A 25,738-nucleotide genomic window follows, 5' to 3' on the forward strand; every position below is an offset into this window, starting at 1 on the left:
CATTGAGCCACGAAGAATGGAACTGTGAATATATAGTTAAACTTGAGCATTGACCCTAGATGTATGACTTAAAGTTTAACAGGCAGGTTAGGAAAGGTTATATTAATTGTCTTCTGCTCCTTAGAAACCTCCATTTTTTTGGGCCAGTCATGGTGGCTCACGCCTGTAATCCCAGCACTTTGGGAGGCCTAGGCGGGCGGATCACAAGGTCAGGAGTTAAAGACCAGTCTGACCTACATGGTGAAACCCTGTATCCACTAAAAATACAAAAATTAGGTCGGTGTGGTGGCACACGCCTGTAATCCCAGCTACTCAGGAGGCTGAGGCAGGAGAATTGCTTGAACCTGGGAGGCAGAGGTTGCAGTGAGCCGAGATTGCGCCACTGCATGCAGAGCGAGACTCCATCTTAAAAACAAACAAACAAACCAGCAGCAACAAAAAAAAAAAACCCTCTATTTTTGGTGTAAGCATTGACATTTTGATTGAGAAAAAGTATGAATATTCAACATTTTTTCCCTAAAAAGCTCTTTTACAAACCAGTTTACCTATTTTATCCTGTTATAAAAAGGAGATAAAAAAATTAATCAAAATTTGAATCTCTCCTCAGCCATAAAAAGTTATATAAACTTGGCATAAATTCATCATTGTGTTGATTTTTCATTGGTCAGGAACTTACTCCTGCTTGCTATTCTATCTGGGTGTCTCACGTTGGGTTTAAACTTACAAATAGGTATAAAAGAATAAGTAGAAATGAGAAAATACTGCTTTGACTCCTCATCTTAATCTGAAATTAGAATGAAATTGTTCATGAATTGTGTAGTCACAGCTGCATTAAGATTAGATGCCCCAGAGGCATATTTATTGGCTTGGAAATATTATCTTCATTTGCTGGCTTCCATAAGCGACAAAAGAATGTCACCATTCACGTTTCGCTCTACATGACTTGGCGATTCCTTCGCATGCATATATGAGTGTTAATTTCTTCATCACACATTTGCAGAGCCCCTAGTACATCTTGGATGTTACAGCAGGCTCTGAAAGCACAGCAGTGGAAAGACTTGGTCCCTGTACTTACAGTATAATAGGGACAGACGTATGAGCAAGTAATTGTAGTATAATGTGACGAGTGTGATAATTAATGCATGCACAAAGAAAAGTGGTGGCCCCAAGGAGAAAATAGTTAATTATTGTTGTGTGTGGGGGTGTGGATTTAAAGAAGTAGTCACAGAGGAAGATATCACCAGTTCTCAGCAGTGGCACATAAATGAAAGGCAATTAAGTAGCAGATGTGAGTTCCTTCACACTTTCTTGTCCCCGCTTCTTACTCCCTCCCTCTTGCTGACTGGAAGTCTCTGAGTCACCACTTGAAGGAGAGTAGCCAGACTCACTGTATTTTAATGTGCTGTTTGACTCAGCAGTTAACCTCCTGTGATACGGCCTGTCTGTTCTGTTGCCAAATTACATAAATTTGTTATTAGACTTTGAGGACTTACTGCTAAGCCATTAAGGCTAACTCTAAATCAGTTCATGAATTATAAATTATTTTGGCAGCGACATTATCCATAGACCTACATAGCTTCTGTCATTTTTATTGAAAGCTATCTCCATGATTTCTTTTCTTTTTTTTCTTTTTGAGACAGGGTCTTGCTCTGTTACCCAGGCTGGAGTGCAGTGGTGCTATCTCGGCTCACTGCAGGCTTGACCCCCTGGGCTCAAGCTATCCTGCTTCAGCCTCCCAAGTAGCTGAAACTACAGGCACACATCACCATACCTGGCTAATTTTTTAATTTTTTGGAGAGATGAGGTCTTGCTATGTTGCCTAGGCTGGTCTTGAACTCCTGACCTCAAGCAATCCTCCCACTTCGGGGTCCCAAAGAGCTGGGATTACAAGATTATCAGTGATAGACTGGATAAAGAAAATGTGGTACACCTGACCTTCCATGATTTCTTGAGTTGGAGGTCTATATTCCACAGAGTAACTGAGGTGGAAACTAGGAGAAAGTCGAGCCATAGCATCTCATGCTCCTCCTTCCAGTTTGGCTAAGTTATGCTATAACTTGTTTTTAGCACTGTTTCAGTTCTTTTCTTTTAATTTCCACAATATTTTTGGCACCTAATATGTACTGTGCCTATTTATAAAGTTTTACTTTGTGCCTGGAACTGTGCTAAATTGTTCTGGTGTAATAATGAACAAGAAAGAGATGGTCTCTGCCCTCCTGAAACTTAACAGAGTACTACTGGTGGAGGCAGAGAATTAAGGAAACTTTTAGAGAAGAACAGGATGCCTTGAGAGCAGATAGAAGGAACATAAAACGTGAACTTGGGAATTCAGGATGGCTTCCTGGAGAAAGTGACATTTAAGCAGACATAAAAAGGTTGAAGGAAAGTTAGTTAGATGAAGGCTAGGGGATTGTGTTTTAGGAGGAGAAAGATAGTATGTGCAAAGGCCTGGAGGAGGGAGAGCATGAAAGGGACAAAGAAGTTCTATGTACCTTGAAAATAAAGTGCAAACTGAGAAATGCAAGGGCTAATGTTTGAAAAGGAAGCAGGGGCCTGATGATGAAGGGACTTGTGAGCCATGTCTTACAGGCCGGGCATGGTGGCTCATGCTTGTAATCCTAGCACTTTGGGAGGCTGAGGCAGGCAGATCACTTGAAGTCAGGAGTTCGAGACCAGCCTGGCCAACATGGTGAAACCCTGTCTCTACTAAAAATACAAAAATTACCCAGGTGTGGTGGCGCATGCCTGTAAAACCAGCTACTCAGGAGGCTGAATTAGGAGAGTCGCTTGAGCCCTGGAGGCAGAAGTTGCAGTGAGTCAAGATTGCGCCACTGCACTCCACTTGAGTGACCAAAAGAGACTCTATATCAAAAGAAAAAAAAAAAAAAAGAAATCTGTCTTACAGAAATAGCATTCAAGCCAGCAATCCAATTACTGGATATATATCCAAAGGAATATAAATCATTCTATTGTGAAGACACAGGCACACATATGCTTATTGCAGTACTATTCACAATGGCAAAGACATGGAATCAACCTAAATGCTCATCAGTGATAGACTGGATAAAGAAAATGTGGGGTACACATACACCATGGAATACTATGCAGTCATAAAAAAGAATGAGATCATGTCCTTTGTGGCGACATGCATGGAGCTGGAGGCCATTTTCCTTAGCAAACTAATGCAGGAACAGAAAACCAAACACCACATGTTCTCACTTATAAGTGGGAGCTAAATGGTGAGAACACATGGGCACATACAGGGGAACAACATACACTGGGGCCTATTGGAGGGTGGAATGTGTGAGAGAGGTTTAATAACTAATGGAAAAATAGCTAATGGATACTAGGCTTCATATCTGAGTGATGGCCGGGTGCGGTGGCTCACACCTGTAATCCCAGCACTTTGGGAGGCAGGTGGATCATCTGAAGCCAGGAGTTTGAGACCAGCCTGACCAACATGGCGAAACCCTATCTCTACTAAAAATACAAAAATTACACACCTGTAGTCCCAGCTACTAGGGAGGCTAAGACAGGAGAATTGCTTGAACCCAGGAGGTGGAGGTTGCAGTTAGCCGAGATTGTGCCACTGCACTCCAGCCTGGGTGACAGAGCGAGACTCCATCTCAAAAAACAAAACAAAACAAAACAAAACAAAAAAACCTGAGTGATGAAATAACCTGTATAACAAACCCCCATGACACATGTTTACCTATGCAACAAACCTGCACATCCTGCACATGTACCCCTAAACTTAAAGTAAAAGTTAAAGAAAAGAAGACTGTCTTAGGTTAGGGTACTTCAAAAGCAGAAATTGAAGCAAGGGTTTGGATGGAAGTAGTTTATTTGGAAGGTGATTCCAAATAAACGGAATGGTGAAGGAATGGGGAAGTAAGACAGAGAAGGGAAGCAAGCCCGTAGAGTTGTGTTAACAAGCAGGTTACTGGACTGGGCAACTGAAGCTCCGTCGAACTGAGACCCTCTGTGAGATGGTGTAGAACATGCCTCTGAGTGGTTGCACCCAGTGAGGAAGTGGGGGCATTTATCCAGCACTCTCATCCCTCAGTGGCTGGGGGTACCTTCTGGGAGCCTTAACTCCCCCACACTTCTCGCCTGCCCTGAACTCTTCAGAGAATGCCCTCAGGCTAAGAGATGAGACACAGTCAGACATTGTATGTAAGGGAACAGTCTGTAAGTGACACCAAGGGCGGGACAAGGGTATGTGGGCAGGACACTGACAGTATCTTCTGAGAGTCTAAACTTAGTCCTAAGAACAAATGAAATCTACTGCAGGCTTGGAATGCATTTTAGAAAGCCAAGTTTGGGTGGGGCGCGGTGACTCACGCCTGTAATCCCAGCACTTTAGGAGGCTGAGGCAGGTGGATCATGAGGTCAGGAGTCTGAGACCAGCCTGGCCAACAAAATGAAACCCCGTCTCTACTAAAAATACAAAAAATTAGCTGGGCATGGTGGCGGGTGCCTGTAATCCCAGCTATTTGGGAGGCTGAGGTAGGAGAATCATTTGAACCAGGGAGGCAGAGGTTGCAGTCAGCTGAGATCACACCACTGCACTCCAGCCCAGGCAACAGTGTGAGACTCTGTCTCAAAAAAAAAAAAAACAAACAAAAAAAAGAAAGCCTAGTTCAGCTGAATGGGCAGGGTAGATTGGAGTGGGCAAAACAAAGTAGACAGATGAATTAGGAGTATTTTAATAAAATTCCTTTCTGCTTAAACAAGCCTGAGCAAATTTTGTTGTTTGAAACCAAGGACCCTGAGAAGATGGGTCTGTTCACATGTTGAGTGAGGTAGGGTGGGGAAGATGAGTGTTGCTTTGATGTTGAGTGTGACAGGCCTGTGGAACATCCACGCAGGGTTGTTACTTTAGTGATGATAACTGAATGGGGTGAGAGTAATGGTAATGAGATTACCCAGGGATAGAGTTAATGTGGGTAGAGAAGAGGGCGGAAGCTATAGAAAGACCGACATTTAAGGAGGAAGAGATGCTGGACGGGCGCAGTGGCTCACGCCTGTAATCCCAGCACTTTGGGAGGCCGAGGCGGGTGGATCACGAGGTCAGGAGATCGAGACCATCCTGGCTAACATGGTGAAACCCCGTCTCTACTAAAAATACAAAAAAATTTAGCTGGGTGTGGTGGCGGGCGCCTGTAGTGCCAGCTACTCGGGAGGCTGAGGCAGGAGAATGGCGTGAACCCGGGAGGCGGAGCTTGCAGTGAGCAGAGATCGCGCCACTGCACTCCAGCCTGGGCGACAGAGCGAGACTCCGTCTCAAAAAAAAAAAAAAAAAAAAAAAAAAAGGAGAAAAGGATGCTAACAAGGGAGAATAAGCGTAAGCCCGAGAGGCAGGAGGAAAATGCCACCTTATGGAGCCCAAGGGAAGAGTGTTTTAAAAGAGAGAATGGCCAAAAACAGCAAATCCTGCAGAATAGTCAAATAAATTAAGGGCTAAAAATGGTCTATTAGCAGGAGATTTTGGGTAGTTTGGGTGAAAGCATTTTTAAAGAAGCAGTGGAGGGATAATACAGATCAGAAATAATTGAGAAAGGTGAGAAAATGGAGGTAGCAAGTAAGCTCAATTCTTTCAAGAGATTTACAGGATATGGGATTTGAGAGACTGCTTTCTTTTTCTTCTTCTAATGGAAGAGACTTAAACATATATAAAACGTTAATGGGAAGGAGTAGAATGACTTGGTAGAGGGAGCAATGGAAAGAAGATAAGGAAGCAAGCAGATTGGTGGAGTGAAATCTTGCAGAAGGCCGGGAGTAGATGAGATCAGAGTACCGCAGGAGGGATTAATCCTAGAGGAAAATAAAGGTTTCTAGTTCCTTTTAATAGAAGAAATGCAGGAAAGGACAAGTGTAGGTTATATATTATTATTTAATCCTTACACAACTCTCTGAGGGCGGATATTGTTTCCCCCAATTTGCACGTGATGTATTGGAGGTCCAGAAAACTGAGGTAACTTGCCCAAAGTCACACAGGAGAACCTAGGCGTGACACCAAGATTAATGCTTGCTTTGAGCCCAAAGTGTAATGCTCACTTACCTGCAATATTTTAAAAGCTTAAGTTCCCTATAGGGAGTGCCCTGAAAATGACTGGAATTTAGTTAGGTCCTTGTTTTATGACTTGATAAGCTAGAATGCAAAGAGATTTTACTGGAGCAAACATACAGTGCCATTTGGTAGAGATCTAGCGAAAGAAGCTGCCCTCAATTAATGTTTGACTAACTCAGTACCAAAGGTCTGACTTTTCTTAGTGAGTATGCCTGCTAGAATAAACACGCTCGCTTTTGCCTCTCTGTGCTACTGAGATGCACCAACATGGACATCCTATATATATTATATAATATTGACTAATCTAGTCAATATTAATATAGTGCCAACTATATGCCAAGCATTATTCTAGGTGCTCTAGGATAGTAACTTAATCCTAGTTCTATTATCTCCATTTTACAGAGGATAAATTTGAGGCACAAAGAGGCTGAGTAATTTGCTCGAGGTCACACAGCTTGTAAATATCAAAGTCAGAATTTGAACCCAGAAATCTGGCTCCTGACCTGAGTCTATGCTCTTAAACAATTATGCTATTGCCCCTCAGGCAGGAACAATTAGTCTCTGGTGAAGAGAATGCCTAGACTTGATTCTCAATTCTGATTTTCTGACTTCTTCCCCATGGACTAAATAGTTGTTTGGCTAAAGGCATAGACTTTAATTTCAGACCTGGGTATGAACCACACTCTGCCACTTAAAAAGTTGTGTGGCCTTGGACAAATTACTTCTCTACAGCTCAGTTTCTTAATCTGTAATGTGGGGCCAATAAGAATTTTCAACTCAAAGAGTCACTGTGAGGATTAAATGAGATAAAGCATGTTAAGAGCTCAGCAGAATGTGTGTTCTATAGATAAGCCTGGGCTTAAGGGACCCTGGAGATGACGTTTTCATCTATCTCATTCTTCCATCCCTGTTTTAGTACTCTCATCCAAACTTTAGCTTCTCTTACCATGGATTACTATCATGTGCACTTAAAACCTTTAAAAATCACATTAATATATAAATATTAAAACAATGCTTGTTTACTCAACATAGAAAAATTCTTAAAAATATTTTAAAAGCTAGAATTATGCTAAACATTATAACTTTATTAAATTTGTTTTTTGTATTTTTTGAGACAGGGTCTTGCTCTGTCACTTAGGCTGGAGTGCAGTGGTGCCATCACAGTTCACTGCAGCCTCGAACTCCTCAGCTTAAGTAACTCCCCAGGCCAGATGAACTCCCCAGGCCAGACGCCTTGTCCTCCCAACACTGCCCTGCCCATAGTGGATTTTCCTCACTGTTCTTTCTCGCCTGAATCCTTCTTTCACACAACCCTCTACCTGCAGAGCTAACACCAGCATTTACCACTCACTGATATTCTTTTAACTCGTATATATTGTCAAGTATTGTTGCTTTGAAATGAAGTCTTATTCCGTGAGACTGTAAACTTTGTATGCCAGTGACCACATTTTCTATGTAATTTGCTACTTTCTATGGTGCCTTAAATCACATCATTGAAGGGAAATTTTAATTTGTAAATTTGTAATATGACCAAGACACCTGGCTCTGTGGACTGACTCACTGTGGCGACCCGTCCCAGAGTGGGGCAGGACAGAGCAGAGTCCTCCCTGCAGAGAGCAAAGCTGAATCGCCCTCTCCTCCTTCTAGAAAAACAGGCTCGAGGCTAAGTGCTCCCGATGCTCATCAGGGCCTTAATGGAAATGCCCAGAAGAGATTGAAGGGAGTAGCCTGAGCTTTTGCAGGAAGAGCCGGCAATGCAGGGGCTGCTCATTGATTAGCTGCTTTGGGTAACATGGCAAATATGATTTTTACACTGAGCAGGTCAAGTTCTGTGTCCAGAGAGCTAACTGAAATTATTTCCCCCCTTATTGAAAGGACAATGTAAGGATGCTAAAGAAAACATTGATAACATGACTATTTCCATGTTACGAAATTTATTTTCACTTTATATAACCCCTTCCAGACTTTGCCAATTTTCAAGCATTTATTTTTATTTTTTCTTTGAGATGGAGTCTTGCTCTGTTGCCCACGCTGGAGTGCAGTGGCATGATCTCGGCCCACTGCAACCTGCACCTCCTGGGTTCAAGCGTTTCTCCTGCCTCAGCCTCCCAAGTAGCTGGGATTACAGGCATGTACCACCACGCCCGGCTAATTCCCACTTTAATGCATTTAAAAAAATATACAGTAGCTACCATTAGAGTGAACATACCATTTTTCAGATGAGTTGGAATCTCAGTGGGAAACTAGATGAACTAATGTTCTATCAGAGGCTTTTCTCACCTAGATGCTCTGGCCCTATCATCTTGATTTTTTTCCCTCTCAATTTTGGCATGACTTGCCAGAGGTCAAATTTTTTTCCTCCGTACTTAGAGCTTCTCAGAAAGATAAAAGTGAATCCCCGCCCTGTTTTATCTTTTGTAGCCAGAATGTGATTGGAATGTGAGCAATGGAGAAAAGTGGATTGAACATTCACAAGAACATACTGTCTGATTGTCTCCTTTTAGACGAGGGCCATCTCTTTTTCCCGAAGGAGTAGTAATAACCCAAACCTAGGACCTGTAGAGATTTTTATTGAGCAACCTCGCCCACAACATATCCTTTATTCTCTCCATTTATCATTCCTTTAACACCTCCTGCCTGTCCTATCCCACCTACACACACTTTCTGCAGTGAGCACACACCACTTTAGACATGCTGGATTCTACGTGGCCTCCTGAGTTTTCTGCGTCCTGGACATTCCTTTGCTCCATCATTACTACGTCCAGGGATGCAGCAGAGAAGAGTGGCTAAAATCTTAGACCACCTGTGTTCAAATCCTGCCTCCACCTTGGTCAAATAACCTGTAATGTGGGAACAGTAATAGTACCTACTTCATAGTTGTTGGGATGAACAAACGAGTTAATACTTATAAAGCACTAGAACAGAGCCTGCAATGTAGTAAGAACTCAATGTTAGCTGGTATCCAAATCCAAATTTCTTCCAATCCTCAAAGACCAGATAACATCTATCTCTTACACAAAATCTTATCTGACTAGCCTCATCTAACCCATGAAATCTCTTACTCTTTTGAAAGAATAACACAGTTGATAGTTAATTTACTCAAATAGCCCCTTGAGACAACTGCAGAATACAAGCTGCTCTGCCTATGGAGTAGCCGCTCTTTATTCCTTTCCTTGCTTTTCACTTTACTCTAAAAAAGAAAAAGAAAAGAAGGAAACAAAGGGAAGGAAGAAAGGAAGGAAGGAAGGAGACTATCTTGATATCTGGGTTTAAATCTTGAAACAATAAGTGCTGTGGGACTTTGAGGGAGTTACTTAAGTCTTAGTTTTGTCATCTGTAAAATGGATGTTATAATACCTTAACAGGGCTATTGTGAGGTCCAAGTAAGGTAAATGCTTAAAAAGTATCTCATACAGGTCCTGACTCATGGTAGACCCTCAATAAATACACAGGCTCTTTTAAAATATATTATTTAAAATTTTATGGATTGTGAAAGTGCAAGTGCATGTAGGTGGGCTAGGAAAGAATTGCACAGAAAATTAAGATAATATAGCACTGTATATAAAGAAAATTACAAGTCTCATAAACGTCTTTCTGGAGCAACAATTTCCCCAGCCAGTGACTCCTACTCTGGAAACTAAACACAGCTGGGTGTATTCCCTTTAGTTTCTCTCTCTCTCTCTCTCTTGCTCGCTCTTGCTCTCACTCTCGCTCTGTGTGTGTGTGTGTGTGTGTGTGTGCGCGTGCAGGCACGCGCTCAAGCAGACACGCATATTTAGAAAAGAAAGTAATCCGATTATATACCAATTTTGCAGTCTGCTTTACTTTATGTAGACATTTCCCCATCTCATTTAATATTTTTCAAAGTGATGGTTTTGATGGGCCATATAACATCCCATGTACATCTAAACAATCTAAACATAACTTATTTAACCATGACCCCATTGTTGAACATTGAGGTTTTCTTAGGTTTTAGCTATTCTAAATAATGCTGCATCAAATAGCTTTGTATATGAATATCATAAGTATCTTTGATTATTTTGCTAAGAGAAATTCTTAGGAATAGAAATACTGGGTCAAAGAAAACACATTAAGGGATTCACGTACATATTGCCAACTTTTGCCTCTCTGAAAGGTTGTATAAATTACATACCTATCAACAGTGACCACAGGTGCCCATCACATGTCTCCCTTGCCAATGCTCTGTTGTGTTGTCAGTTAACTTTTTGTCTGCTTTATCTATTATCTTTCAATCTAGATTGTAATCTTCTTGAGCAGGCACTGTGGTCATCTGCTTCTTCGTACCTGCCTTCATACAGAACATTGCTTGGTGCCATTCACATGGTAGCCCTTATTAATATTTGCCAAGTGAATGAATTTCTATTCACAACTATCCCTGTGGGGTTAAGAGCTGGAGAAGGGACTTGAACAATCACTTTCAAATTGGTCAAATTTGAAAGAGAGAGGTTTGTAGACTTGTCCTCGGTCTCCTAGTGAGATGGGTTAGGTAGAAAACTATTAAATCACAGGTGGTTGGCCGCTGTTCAGGGGACTTGGACAAGGGAGTGGGTCCAAGAGAGAAAAATGATGTTTTTCAGGGTCAGCTCTGCAGCCTGTTTGAAACTGACTTTCTGCACTGCTATTCATTCTTTTTTCGTAACTGGGTGTGGGGAGGGGCGGGATCTACTTTTTACAACTCAGCCATGTAGCAGAATGAGTGGAATTTTCCAGATGGTTCCTCTTGATGACTGTTGGCATGATGGCAGTTTTGCCCCCTGGGAGCCATTGGGCTGCAACCCCTGAAGCCTAGACAGCAGTTTTAGCAGGTCAGATTGTGGGATCCGTGTGTTTTTGTTGGCACAAAGAGCCATGTGGGATTTCAAGCCATAAATACCATTTCTATTTTCCTCATACAGCTCCCTAATAAATGAGCAATGAGGCCAAAGCGAGGAAGGTGTCATAACCCTTTCCCTCAATACACATACACATCCATCCCAAATACAGTGACTCAGATCATTTCCTGGCACTGGGCACCTTTCTGAATGAGAGTTTGGGGTAATCTGCTGGGAATAACACATTGTTTCAGAATTTTTCTGAATCTACATACCCACTGTGAAGATGAGTTGATGCTTCCTTTCTCCTACCCTGAGAGCCTCCCTCCTCCTGGGATAGTTGTGTTTTTGTTTTCAGGTAAAAGAGGCTTAGAGTGTGAAAGTTTGCTATGGATTTCAGGACATGTGAGCGCATAATATCTCCCTCTTATAATTTTCCCTGTTCATTTGTGAGTTGACCACTAATCTTCCTAATACCCAGTAAACACAGTTGCCCAGGAGGCAGGTAAACCAAAGGAGTGAATCCGAACTGACAAATTCTCATGGATTGCCTTACTGTGATGGGCCAGTTTTTTTTTTCTTGTCTCTGTATCTATTACAGACGTTATCTTCCAGAGCCTCCTTTCCTTAGAGCCACAATTTCTTTAACTTCCAGGTTGGAAGACTTCACGTAGGATTAGGAATTGTCACTGTGGTAGAATCAGCTGCTAGTGTGCAAAGGTTGGAAAATGTTACAACTTTATTTCCCAGAGTCCCTTGCGGTTAGGAATTTGTTGTGGTTGAGGCTCTGCCAGTCAGATGCACCTCATTGAGACTTGGATATGAGAGCCCAGCCATATGTGGAAAGAGGGAGGGTGATGGGGATGTGCGCTTGCTTGTGCAGACTGTGCCATGGTCCTGGGGCAGCCAGCTGTGGCGATGGCTCCTCATGCAGCAGGCAGCTTCCTGAGCCAGCAGCTCCTTGGCGGCCCAATTCTGTAGCATGGGTTTGGAAGTCATTTCTGGAGTCAATCTAGAGTCACTTCCTTTAACTAATCAACTCCCCTCCTTCATTAATACTCCTGTAATAAATCCCTCTTTGTAAACTTGCTGATATAATGCTTCAGCCGCAAAGCTATGGTTTGTTTTACATTGTTCATTTGTTGACTGAGATAAAATAAAATGGTTGGAATGTTTTCCTTGACTTTGATTTTATTATGGATTTCTTTCTACCAAAGCCAGTTTTGAACTATCCTGTTCTCCTTTGCATGCTTTTCCTTGTGACTATCGATAACCTTATATTGCACTTTTCCCCAGAGTGAGATGGAAGTTTTTCTCAGAGTTATATTGACGTGTCCAATCATAAAAGTAAATATTCCAGGCCGGGCGCCGTGGCTCACGCCTGTAATCCCAGCACTTTGGGAGGCCGAGGCAGGCAGATCACAAGGTCAGGAGATCGAGACCATTCTGGCTAACATGGTGAGGCTCTGTCTCTACTAAAAATACAAAAAATTAGCCGGGCGTGGTGGCGGGCGCCTGTAGTTCCAGCTACTCGGGAAACTGAGGCAGGAGAATGGCATGAACCTGGGAAGGTGGAGTTTGCAGTGAGCCGAGATCGCAGCACTGCACTCCAGCCTGGGTGACAGAGCAAGACTCCGTCTCGAAAAAAAAAAAAGTAAATATTCCATCTTCTTTGACCTATTTATTTGGAACAATGCTATGTGCCAGTTCATGGAATTCATATATCACCTCTCCATAAAAGCACAGAGTACTGTGTTATTAATAAGCATATAGCATGTGATGCACATATACCCGGAAGCTTCTAACAGGCACAAAAAAGGGCTAGGAGAAACATTTTGCATTGATTGTCTGTCAAGACGTCAGTACTGACACTTCATTTTCAACAAAAGTGCACTGCCCCATATATAAGTCATGCCTACCATATTTCCTGACATCCGGGAGTTGACTTAATAGATGCTAACATGATGTTATTACCAAGGTGTCAAGCTACACCCTCTCCTCCTTTGATTGGTTCTCCTAGTTCTGCCTTAGGTTTGCTGACACTTTGCTATGAAAAACGGATTCAGACATTGCAGGCATGCAAAGTGCTGGCTAGAAAAGCACTGATTTAACCGGGCAAAACTGTGCCCAGTAATTATAAACTTACAATATATTCCTGTAGAGCCTTCTCCCAATCCTTCAAGTTTGAGTCCTTCATATAGACACAGCTACAAGGGCAGAACAGTTAGAGAAGTCAGACTCCAAGCCTCAATGAAGAGTGTTTTCTCATTTTGCCAGTGCTGTGAGAAAAGCTCTGCTGTGTGCTGGCTGCCCAAGGGCAAGCTGCCTCTTGGGGAATAAGCATTTCTGAGGGAACAACAAACATTCTGTCTCAAATCTGGAACTAAAAAAGAACTTTATTTATTGAGGGCATGGGGATGCAAACAATACAAAAATCAAAAGCTTATCTGGTATTTAACTCTTCTTTCTCTGCTTGTCAAATGAGAGTTAGATTTTATTTTTACATTTGCTAAGGGTCCTGATCTGCTCATGAAATCCTTCTATGGGGGAAGCTGTGGGGCAGATTTCTTAAGCGACCCTTTGGGACAACTTTTATCAGGGAGGAGGGAATTGCTCATTTCTGCCTACTTCTTTCCCTTCTGCTTCATGTGTACTACAAAATAGTCATTGCATGCAATGGTGAGGCCTGCAATTAGGGAAAAGAAGCTCTGGAAGCCCACTTTGCCATCTCTGCACTGGTCCAGGTCCTTCATTATTTTGTCCACAGCCAGAGGGTCTTTTTGATTCTGAAAAAAAAAAAAAAAAAAAAAAAAAAAAGAACAAAGGCAAGAAACACCAGTCAAAGGTTGCAACGATGAGCTTCTTTGATTTGTACTGCTGAGAACTGTGTATGTATCTCCCAATTACTTGAGCTCTTGTTTTAGGTCATAAGCAACCTTTGGAGGTCATCTAAATGTATTTTTTTTTTGGGGGGCTTGAGGGAGCATTTCAGTAATTTCATATTTAGATTCTGCCTAAGAACCACCTAAGCTCCTCATTTTATGGTTTAAACTTACATTCTCTTATTAAAATTTTATTCCTAATGGCATGGTCAAATCCCTTACAAAGGAAACTCCTTATGAAAAGATGTTTATGATTTAGGGAATAAGTTTTGGACCACTGTCCTGTGGATTTTAAAGAGGTGTTAACGATGCCATGGGTTGTTTTAGGTTTGGAGAAGACAGCTCTCATTCTTCTTGGCACAGCTGAGGCCAAGCTAGTGTGGCTTCATATCATATTAGCCACGTGATGCTGAGTGAACCACACAGCTTAGTGAGCCTTTGTGTATCAACGATGAATTGAGGGTGTTGGGCTATAATGTTTCTAGAATCCTTCCATTCTTTGAGTTGGTAAGTCTATGTCATCCTATACTCTTCGCTGGATGTTGTATATTGGACCAGTTTCAAAAGGAGTATGTGGGATGGAGTCTTAAACTCCCCATGACGCTCAGTGCCTGGTAAAAATGTATGGAACAGAGATGGGCAGGCAAGATCCCCTTTGCTTTTATCTTGCTTACATGGTGACTGGCTTCAGCACTCCTTTTTGTAGTGATGCTGGTCAGAACCGGTAAGGTGTGTGGTTTTTCCTGTAGGGTCCATGCCATCAACCAGAGAGAGAAATATGGCCTATTTGAGATTGTTAAAGGGCTCAGGTAAAGTATTTATGAATTCTGATGACTATATTCATGAGTGAGGGAAATGATACGTGGTGTTTCAAGTGTGCTAGATGTTTCTAAATTGCACTCAGAAATTCCTAAAAGTATAGCAGCAGCATTTCCCACATGAGCACTGCAAACTCCTACTCTAGCTAAACCTGCTCTGTGCAGCTCTTGGTGGGTTTCAGCTAATTCTGGCCTCACCCTCAGCTTCCTGGCTGTGGTCAGAATGAGTGAAATCTGGATGACATAAGGGGTCTACTTTAGAAACAAAATGCTCTGTTAATGCAGTGAGTGTAGGTGTTTCGGGAATTATGACTCTGTGCCTGGAATAAATTACCCTGCCATGTTTAGTGCTCCACACTACATATACCCTTTGTGTGTCTCATGCCACAAAGCCTTTAGGAAGAAAGGGTCTGTGTCTTATGTGATACTCACTCTGGCTCCTAACAACACTCTTAACAAGTGTTTAGTGTACAGAGAATGCCTTTGTCCATAGGACAGGCAGGCTTACAATGAGCACATTTTGTCCTTGCGTCTTAATGCTTGTCTTGAATGATTGTAGAAAGTGAAAGTGACCTTGCAGATAATTAAGTCCAGCCCTCTCTAATTTTACAGGGGAGGAAACTGAAGACTAGAGAGCTGAAGCAACCTGCCCATTGTTAGTTAAGGCAGAGCCAGATCTTCTAACTCCTGGTCTGGGGCTGTATCACAGGATTCTACAAAAGCAGAGATAGCATTAGGTAATAACTGCAGCGCTGAGAGAGTAGTTAGGCTATTAATATCTGTTTATTTAACTGATATTGATGACATACGAATTATAGCATACTAAAAAGCCTCATCTGTTTATTTAACTGATATTGATGACATACGAATTATAGCATACTAAAAAGCCTCATGTTTATTGATTGCAGGAGTCAGGGGCTTGACTAATGTGCTATTTACTAGGTAGATGACAAGAGGCAGGACCCAACGTTTTACCATATCTCCTCTCGCCCTTTAGAGATTAATGCATTATTCAACACAAAGCACAGAAACAATCTTTTCAATCTACCACAATTGTGGTAGGGAAAGAAGGACTTGCATTTCAGTCTACTATTTTGTCATGCAATGTTTCACCTTCAGTTGAATTCAGCAGCCACCTCTCAAGAACCTGGAATATAAAAGGACAACTGTGCCTTGTGGCCCCATGTCCTGAGTGATGTATCTGAGCTGATGGCAGAGTCCTCTTCTAGGCCTTCATGCATCTCTCAGTCTGTCAAAGGTAAGACATAAACTCAAACTGCTCCTGTGTTATCAGAGCATTATTATGTGAAAAGCAGTTATTTCTGGAGTGATATGTGGCTTTTATTCAGTAGATGACTGACACTGCTCCTTTGTAGTATTAGAAAAAGAAAAAACAATCTCTTTATCTGAAGAGATTTAAGAAGGGAGATGTGAGTTGCTCAAAATGGAATGTGACCAGGATGTGGCATCTCCACCACCAGGTTTTTGGACCTGAAGGTAGCCATTTTCTGGTTGGCTACTCTTTTGTGAAAAGCTTTCTTTCTCCCAACTCTGTCCCCAACATCGTCACAACAGACACAGATAACCAGATGGAATTTTCCAACAAACAGCTCATATTGTGGTTATTTGTATGCAGTCTTATTTCACCTGCAGACTGTAAGCTCCTTGAAGGTTGGGGCTGTGTCTTCATTACTTTCTGTTTCCTCAACAGTATCTTACAAATAGCAGGTACTCAATACTATTTAATAAATGAATGAATGAGGTCATTCATTCATTCCTTCAGGTGACTACATTCATTCATTCACTAGTGGTGACCTTCAAAGGGAAGGGATGGAAACAAGAAGGAAAAGGAACCAAGGCCTAGAAGCATTGACTTTTATGTCTGGTTCTTTGTAAGCCTTTCAACACTTACTTCCAAAAATCCAGGGAACTCCTTTTCCATGAGTACTCTCAGGTCCTCCTTTGTTAAGTAGCCTTTATCCCCAGCGAATTTGTGAAATGTAAACATCATGGTTTCCATGGCGTGTTCCATTTGAGATGGCATTTTGGTGTGGTCTGTTGAAGCCTATTAAAGGATGTAAAGTAACAGGGTCTAATTAACTTTTTTTGGCACACTTTATGCATGAGTTTATTTTTTTTAAATTGAAAGATAAAATTATATGTACTTAACGTGTACAACATGATGTTTTCAGGTATATACACATTGTGGGATGACTGAATCCAGCTAATTAACATTTGCATTACCTCACATAGTTAGCACTTTTGTGGTGAGAACACTCAGCCACTCTTTACTATTTGTCAAGAATACAATATATTGTAATTAACTATAGTCACATTGTTGTACAGTAGATCTCTTAAACTTATTCCTCCTAACTGAAATTTTGTATCTTTTGACCAACATCTCCTCAACATCACTCCAGTGCAATCACCCCAGCCCATTCTATTCTTTAGTTCTATGAAATTCAGTGTTTAAGATTCCACATGAGTGAGATCATTTGGTAATTGTCTTTCTGTGCTTGGCTTATTTCACTAAGCATAATGTCCTCCAGGTTCATCTATGTGGGTTTACGTTAACTTTTAAGCCATATGTATTGCCAGCCTTTTTAGGATAACTGGAAGGATGGAGATTAGATCATCCATCTGATCCTCTCCAGCTTTAAAATTCAGTGAATGAATCTAAGAACCAGTCCACCCCCGTTTGGGTCTCTTGTTGGTAGAAATAGACACCTCAGATACTGGTGCTGTAAATAAAGGGGTTTAGCTCACTCCAGCTAATTTGCATGAATAACCTAATGAAGAATAGAAACTCTAATCATTTAGAAAAGCAAGATCAGTGTTCCTCTTTTTTTTTTTTTTGAGATGGAGTTTCGCTCTTGTTGCCCAGGCTGGAGTACAGTGGTGCGATCTTGGCTCACAACAACCTCCGCCTCCCAGGTTCAAGCGATTCTCCTGCCTCAGCCTCCCGGGTAGCTGGGATTACAGGCGTCCGCCACCATGTCCGGCTAATTTTTTGTATTTTTAGTAGAGACGGGGTTTTGCCATGTTGAGCAGGCTGGTCTCAAACTCCTGACCTCAGGTGATCCACCCACCTCAGCCTCCCAAAGTGCTGGGATTACAGGTGTGAGCCACTGCGCCCGGCCCAGTGTTCCTCTTTTTAACTGACAAAGCACCTACTGAAAGAACAGATAGTTCATAATTTCTCTTGGCACTAGTAAATGGGATTCTTAGATATGGCTGATACTAACAATCCACACAGTCAAGTCTGGTGAATATGAAAACTTCACCCTTCTAAGCTTAACGTGGTAACTTGGTTCAGTGTGATTCTAGGGTTTAGAAATCTGCTTACAAATGAATTTATCTGCTGGGTATATATGTATTCTTTTTTTTTTTTTTTTTTTTTTTTTTTTAGACGGAGTCTCGCTCTGTCACCCAGGCTGGAGTGCAGTGGCACGATCTCGGCTCACTGCAAGCTCCGCTTCCTGGGTTCACGCCATTCTCCTGCCTCAGCCTCCCGAGTAGCTGGGACTACAGGCGCCCGCCACTGCGCCCGACTAATTTTTTTGTATTTTTAGTAGAGACGGGGTTTCACTGTGGTCTCGATCTCCTGACCTCGTGATCTACCTGCCTCGGCCTCCCAAAGTGCTGGGATTACAGGCGTGAGCCACCATGCCCGGCCTATATGTATTCTTCACTAAAGTTCTGAACTTGTTATTTATTGCAATAAAGACAGTTGCATCTCTGGCAGTAAAATGCAGTTGCTCTACCCAAATAGAAAACTACTCAAAGTCCATTGTCTAGTTCACTTGAGAAGCAACAAGTAATACTATAACCTAACTCATTTGAGGGCCTCCTATGTTTTTAGTGACATTAGACAGATGAGCTGCTCTCACAGTCTGGGGTACAGTGGGAGAGCAACAGCTTTCATCATGAAGCGTTTACAAGAAAGGAAAGGAAACATGTCAGATCATTACATTTGGGTATAATGAACTAGGGGTATATGTCTCATCAAGACCCAGTACGTGGTACTTAATAGAACCTCAGTGAATTTTGGCTTAATTGGAAGGAAGCATTTGGTGAGAACAGATAAGCTTTGGCTAATATCACCTAAAATCACCACTGGATAGGAAACAGGTGAATGTGAATGGAGACTGTAATATAGCACTAAAAAATAAAAATAAATAATCACAAGAATAGGCTTTGAGCTTAGATTGAAGGGCTGGCAAATTCCTCTGCTGAAGAGCTCTAACAGGAACCTGAGACATGCTTTGGTCTGGTTCCTATCTCTGAGAGAGGCCTGTTCCACACTGATTCTCAAATGCTACCTTTTACAGAGGAGAAGGAGGAGTTGGTAAACATGAGGATTGAGCAATTAACACTTAAGAATTGTAAATTCTACCCCTTAATCTCCAGAAAAGTATGGGAACCAGCAGGCCAAAGAATGCTATAAATCAGAATCTGGCATGAGTCATCTGAAAGGCAGTTAGTTATCTTGGAGAGAGCTGCAAATTAATGCTTCAAGGTCTGCTGTCAGATGAATTCCAGGGGAACCACACCCTTTTCCTTCTCTTCTGACACAGCTCAGATCTGGCTCATCCCCCATCGCTCATATGGGTTTCAGATGGCAGTGGGCTTACAGAGAGTCTGCCTTGCCTGGACTGGTACTCCAAGTCCAGCAATTTAAGAGAACTGAACTGGGCGAGTCACCTCTGGGAGAAGGACGTGGGATCCCACCCCAGTTCTTAAATAACTCAGGAAAGGAGTCAGACACCACAGAGGTTCAAAAATACCTGTGCTCAAGTTCAGAGCAGCAGAGCACTTCAGATCAATTCCCAAAGATCTCAGAAATTGGAACTGGGTGGGGTACCTAGTTCACTTTTTTCAGATGACAGGGCAGAAGGAAAGTGCAGAATTAAGAAAGGGAATGCAGCAGGGTAAGGACCTCTAAATTTTAAAAAGACTAATTTAGGAGCTTCTAAGAAATACAAGTTGTCAGCTGAGGAAATCCTGGTCACCCTTGAGTATCTTCTTCAAGAGGGCAAGGTGAGTCTACCTCACACTGTGTGAGTGCTCAGGTCTGAAGTCACTAGTCCCATGCCTCTCTTGCCCACAGCCATTATGAAGTGATGGAGCTTCCCTCTCTCAAGTTACATCCTTCTCCCACTGGGTCTTCCCCTCCCCTCCTCCCCCAGCGGTTTTATTCAGTGGATGGATTGTGAATATTGCAGCCAGCTGACTCCCTATGTGTCCAGTAGGCCTTCTGCAATAAGGATGCAGAGGAGGGAGTAGCCAGGAGGTGAAAATAGCAGTGAAAATCAGTGGAGAAGCCCTTGTCTCCTCAGTACAGTGCCCCAAAGGGCACTGACCAGGGCCACAGCAAGGAACTCTGTTTTGAAGAAGGAGCTGCACACTGGCTTTAAAATAAGACAAAGCAAATGGGGAAATGTTGTGATTAAAACTCTGTTCTCTTGGCTAGAGGATGAATCATGTAACTCTTGTCTGAGTGCAGCCAACGGTTGCCCAACTGAGTCAGCCCTGCTGGCCCTCCGTTCTTGGGTGGGGCTTGCCTGGGCAGGGCTGTCTGCAGCACTGACTGTTAGCTGCCAAAACTGAAGTTCTTCAGGGACTTCAATCTGGCATTTCCACCCTCACCTCGCCACTCTGCAAGCTCTATTCCTGGGCAGATGTGGGCTTCCTGCATCCTGGTTAGACATACTTTGACAGGAGGGCCTTGGGGCTGGGGCTGAGGGGCAGCAATGTCCTCTCTATCCCCAGTAATGTACTCTTGCACCTGAAACATTCAATTCCATTTAATTGTTTACTTGTCTGCCTGAGATTTAAGCTTCTCTTGATCAAGAACTAAAAATTATTCTGCTTTTATTCATGGAGCACTATATAACTGCTATGTGCATAAATGAACCACACAATCCCTTGGGCAGTAGCTGAGGTGCAGGTGTGATTACCCAGGACTAGGCCGAAAGCCTTGTAGCTCAGAGCTCAGGAGGACAATGTGAGAGCTGGGAACGGCCAGGAAAGGGGCCCCAAAAGTGTTCAACTATGAACGGAACAGTAGAGTACACAGGAGTGCACATTCCATATGCAAAAGGAAAAATATGTGTCCTGCTAAACAGGTCTAGTCAGAATGACTATGACTGTGCTCCTTTTCTTCTAACACTTGTTTTCTCATGTTTCATTCATCCCATCTCCTACTTTTTGCTTTTCTAGTGCTGCTATCTCACTGCTGAGCTCCACAGGATATAACAGCCTTGCTGTCCACTCACCTTTTATTGAATTATTCTATTCTGATGCCTATACACGCCCTCTACATGTTTGTTTGAGCAACAGGTCTTAAGAAGGGAGGCTGAGACATCTTTCTCTGCATAGTTTTCTCTACGGAAAACAATTCTGGACTCCACAAATTTAGTTACCATAGGAGGAATTCAATTTTCCATTTTTGGTTCTCCCTCCCTGAGCACCTGCTTTGAATGTCCCAGACATGGTGTTAGGCACGAGGGTGTTCACACACACATACACACACGCACACACACACAAAGCTCTCCATGGTGCTTGCCTTTGAGGAGTTCACCAGCTAATGGAATACTATTAAAGCATTTGGCCTGAATTCTAGTTATTTGTGTTTCTGTTTCTTTCCTCACTAGGTTGCAGGTTTTTTGAGCAGAGTCCCAATAGCCAGTGCCCCAGCCCTCATAGAGCCTGCTCCATGAATTGTTAAGAAATTGATAATGATGTATTTTGGTTGTCCTGGGAGTAGCAGGCAAGCAGGAGTCCTCCTCAGAAAAGTGTCTGCCCCTGAACAATCTCAAATGTTTGTTCTGGACCTATGCCTAGATCCTGGCTGCAGTTTCAAAGAGGACACTTCTGAAGAGTGAGTCGGACTTGCTTTGCTCCTCTGTATCTTGTCCATACCCTAGTTTTCTTACAGCCCACCCAGAAAATAAATGGCAGGGCGTCAGTAAAAACAAACATCTGTTATTTAAAATATGTTTGAGGTTTCCTTCCTTTTGCTTTAGAAATTTTGGAGTTTTTAAAATTGAACCCAGAAGGCATTCTTGAATTTGATCTCTGAAGGGAATTCAGAAAAAATGAGTTGAAGCAATGGATCTGGATCCAGGCTGTCTCTCTCACCTCTCACCAAATAAAACTTGCTCACTAAAGAACTGGGCAGCAAAGGAACGTTTCAGATGCAATTCAACAGGAAGAAAGAACTTGGAAGAAACCTCCTCCAATCTAACCAACTACATGAATTTTTCCTTAAAGAATGCTTAGGCATCAGCCTAATCAGCCAACATAGCTATTGTCACAACCGCTTTTAGTTAAATCCTTTGGTAGGATGGGTGGTACTTATTTAGTAAAGGGACAGAAAGTGCTGAAAATTGTCTAAAAGAAGTACATTCTTTCTTTTTGCTTTTGATGTGGATTCCTAAATTTGTTGAGTCCCCAGAAAAATGAGAAACTTAAGATGTTAAAATTTTAGTCCCGCTTTCTCAGCACTTTGAGTGCTAATTTATACATTATAACCCTGAAAGAATTCCATTGTTTCTCTCAACTTTACACTTTAAAAGACTGGACTGTGTCCAAGGGTATACCAAGTGGGTTGTGCTCTACAAAAATCACATTTTTTGAACTGTCAGTAGAAAGCAGGGAGGCACACAGTCTCAGCTCCACCCAGCTCAGGCCTGACCTCACTGGAGTGGCTGCTTAGGAGGCTGGCCAGAGGCCAGCACAGGGGAGGAATGGGGCCTATATGATGTGTCTGAGTAAAGCTAAGAAGAGCATCACCTAGAAAGCAGGGTGAGACCCAAAAATTGCTTCATGCTCAGTAGACCAAAAAAATTGGAAGAACCTAAATAAGAAACTCCAAATGGTGGATCAAGGGCCACAGTGAAGAAACTACCCTCTGGCTGTGAAGGAACAAATATACCATTTGGAAGGGATGATTAAACAGAAACTGGATAGGAATCTGTGGGGGCAGGGCCGATGAAGAAACTTCCAATAAGTTATACGAACTCATTCCCACTCCAACCCCTGGCATTATCTTTTGCAATTTGCTGAAACATGTTGGAGGCAAAGATCACCGACTGGGTGTTTCCATGAGCCTGGCCTCACCTAAAACGCACAACATAAAACTCCACTCCTGGAGACTGAAACTCAAGCTTCTGGGGAAAAATATCCGCAACAACTGCAAACCTCTTAACGGGAAAGGCTACCTCCCAAGTAAGGCTGAGGCAGGCTGCCAGGCGCATACTGGCCAATAACGAAAAGCGGTCTCGCCAAGGCCCTACAGATGTAATTACTGCCCTCACCTGCAGTTCAGTCGAGGCCTCTCCTGCAGACTGGCGGCCAGACCAGGTGTGACTCACTTCCTCTTGGAAAATGCCCTCTGAGATGGCACAGTTCTCCTTTTCCTTCAGGGAGTGTTCTGTCCAAACCATCCACCGAGAGTATCTGCAACCGGCCACACCCACATGGTCTCACAGCTGAGTCACAGGCCTCAGACCACTAGGAGAATCCTGGAGCCCTTTGTGCTAACCACGCCCTGCAGAAGCTCCCGCAGGGACGGAACTGGGTGGGGGCAGAAAACGGGGTGGGCTTAGTGCATCCCAGAATCTGGCTTAGGGCTCCCCTGTGCTGGCCTGGCTTGGAGCGCTCTGCATTCCACCCCCAGCCAACAAGGCAGAGCTCCTGGTTTCACTTAGGCAGAGCTGGACTGAGGCTGGACAGGGCAGCAGTGTCCATGGCTAGGGGCAGCGCCATTCCTTCGGCCAAAGCACAGGTGGTGAACCAAGTACCAATGGCACGTCTGTCTGTCTCACTGCACCGGGCCAAATTAATCTACGATTGGAAGATCCTTCATCAAGCCTGCTCTTCCTCCATCCCTTTCTAGTTCCACTTATTAAGATAGCAAGGAAACCCTTTCAGTAGAGAAACCACGTCACACAGGGCCCTCTCCCACAAACCCCAGCCAAACTGCTTTAGAAAGAAAACAAGTGGACCTCCTTCCCTCAGCAGGAAGACCCTTCCCGTCGAGCAGACAACAGGAAGCCCCAACCAGAAACGCCTGTTTGGCCGACGGACTAAGGGCTACGGAAGGGACGCCCCCAGCTGCCTACTCATCCTACCCGCGCCTACTTGGGCCGTACAGCCGGGAGGAGGCTACGAACATGCAGACCCGGCCTGCGGGCGGAACCCACCAAGAAACACGCCAGCCAGGGCAGGGGCGTGCAGGAGGGATTCGGTAACCCGAGAGACGAGTGGGAAGGCAGGAAAGGTGGGAGTAAAGCAACGCAAACATAAAGGGAGGAGGGAAGAGGTTCAGGGGCACCAACATCACGGCCCCCTCCTAAAGAACAAGTGCCCCCTCCTCCGGTCCTCGTGGGTCTGGGGGCGGCCGCGCTCGGGCCGGGGAGGGGCACTGCTGGCCTCGTTTGGGTGTGGCCCGGAGCACCGAGCAGCGGATTCCCCACCAGCCGCTCCCCGCCCAGCCCCGCGGTGCCCCGGACGCCCCGCGAAGCCGGGTGCAGGGGTTTCCCCGGGCAGCAGCTCCGGGCCTGGGGACCACCCAGGAGGGGCGCGGGGGCCGGCGGGGCTCACCTTGGCCGAGGCGCGGCGGACGCTGGGCTAGCTGGGCGAGCTGGACGCGGGGCGGAGAGGCGAGCGCGGCGGGCTGTGCGCCTTCCTTAGTACGTGCGGCGGGTGGGTAGAGGGAGGCGGCGCGGGAGCGGGAGGAGCCTGGCGGGCGCTCGACAGGGCGCTCCCGAGTCCTGTCTCCTCCCCCTCTTCCTGCCCCCAACTCCCCCGACCCGGGGCGCGCGGCCCACGCCCTGCCCTCGCTCCCGGACCCGCCTCGCTGAGGCCTCGCCCGCCCCAGACAGCGTTCTTGTAAACTTCTCTTCAGTAGGAACGGTCCTGCTCTCGAATATTTCAGGGCATCCGCACCCTGGGCCTGCCCTTCCTTTCGGGTTTGGTTTTAGAAAGTGTAGAAATCAAAGAACCCGGCCGTCCTGCGGGTGGGGCACGCTGTCGCAGAACCAGAGGTAACCGGCTCTGCGGGCACCTACGGGTCTAGGAATTACTTGCTGGATGACCCTGCAAGGAGTGGCACGTGGAGTCCTATCGACCTCAGAGGCACTAGCAGATTAGCCCTAGGAGGTCCATCCGGGGGTCTCGGCGGCCTGCGCCAGTGGAGGGGCGGCACCTCCCCAGAAGCCGGGCTCCCCGCCCCACCGGCCTGCGAGGTGCCGCAGGGAGGGTGCGGTTTGGCTTGTCAGCACCCAGGGACGTCACAAACCCTTTGTTGAACAGGTGATTTACCCCTCTTTGTGTGGCGTCACTTGATCAATAGTTCAGTTTCAGTATGGCTAATAGTGTTAAAAACTGGCCGGGCGCGGTGGCTCACGCCTGTAATCCCCACACTTTGCGAGGCTGAGGCGGGCGGATCACCTCAGGTCAGGAGTTCAAGACCAGCTTAGCCAACATGGCGAAACCTTGTCTCTACTGATACAAAAATTAGCCGGGAGTGGTGGTGCGCGCCTGTAATCCCAGGAGATTGAGGCATGAGAATCGCTTGAACCCGGGAGACAGAGGTTGCAGTGAGCCGAGATCGCACCACTGCACTCCAGCCTGGGTGACAGAGTGAGACTCTGTCTCAAAAAAAAAAAAAAAAAAAAAAAAAAAGGAAAAGAAAAGAAAAAGGTTAAAAACTAAGTTTCCAAGGCATTATGCTGTGGTCCTTAAAAAGTCCTTTAGAAGAATTTTCTGGAATAAATTTAGAGAAAACCTAAGTGTTTCCCAGGGGATGCTTACCAACTCCTCGCCCCTCACCCCCACCCCCTTTTATTTTAATTGCGACTTAGGGTTAAATACAAACTACTAGCAGCTGTTGGTGGAAAAGATCCCAATCCCAAACTCTGGGGTTTTCCTTTGTTCCCAAGGGAGGCCTTGGGAGGAATGAATGATCCCAAAGGAATGAGCAGACTTGGGGAATCCTCCAAGTGCCACCTCTGACTAATATTGGCTGTTGCCAGGAAAACCCAACTTGGATTTCAGCTATTACTTTCCCTGCAACCCTGGTGTTGACTATTCAAGGGGACAGCTCTTCAAGATCTTCCTGTATAC

General features: G+C 44.2%; 2 protein-coding genes across 4 annotated transcripts in view; one reads left to right on the forward strand and one right to left on the reverse strand.

Annotated features, from left to right (window-relative positions):
* Positions 1-13,358: 13,358 nt before the first annotated feature.
* Positions 13,359-24,872, reverse strand: S100A10 (S100 calcium binding protein A10). 3 transcript variants are annotated; one of them, XM_063624757.1, is made up of 4 exons: positions 24,215-24,415; positions 22,927-23,068; positions 16,518-16,670; positions 13,359-13,691 (listed from the first exon to the last, which is right to left on the reverse strand). In XM_063624757.1, exons 2-4 carry the CDS (start codon positions 23,053-23,055, stop codon positions 13,530-13,532), a joined length of 444 nt encoding a protein of 147 aa, XP_063480827.1. In that variant the 5' UTR covers positions 23,056-23,068; positions 24,215-24,415; the 3' UTR covers positions 13,359-13,529. The 3 variants fall into 3 exon arrangements, with proteins under 3 accessions (XP_063480827.1, XP_063480829.1, XP_063480828.1); XM_063624758.1 differs by lacking the exon at positions 13,359-13,691 and adding an exon at positions 13,702-14,570 and having other exon boundaries at positions 24,215-24,872; XM_063624759.1 differs by lacking the exon at positions 22,927-23,068 and having other exon boundaries at positions 24,215-24,414.
* LOC134733892 (neuroblastoma breakpoint family member 6-like) overlaps positions 24,819-25,738 on the forward strand; it is a 42,419-nt gene continuing 41,499 nt past the window's right edge. The window contains 1 exon segment of the mRNA XM_063624756.1: positions 24,819-24,925. The gene's annotated coding sequence lies outside the window, so the exon portion shown is untranslated.

Source organism: Symphalangus syndactylus, chromosome 12 (genome assembly GCF_028878055.3).
Source record: "Symphalangus syndactylus isolate Jambi chromosome 12, NHGRI_mSymSyn1-v2.1_pri, whole genome shotgun sequence".
NCBI classification, from domain to species: domain Eukaryota; kingdom Metazoa; phylum Chordata; class Mammalia; order Primates; family Hylobatidae; genus Symphalangus; species Symphalangus syndactylus.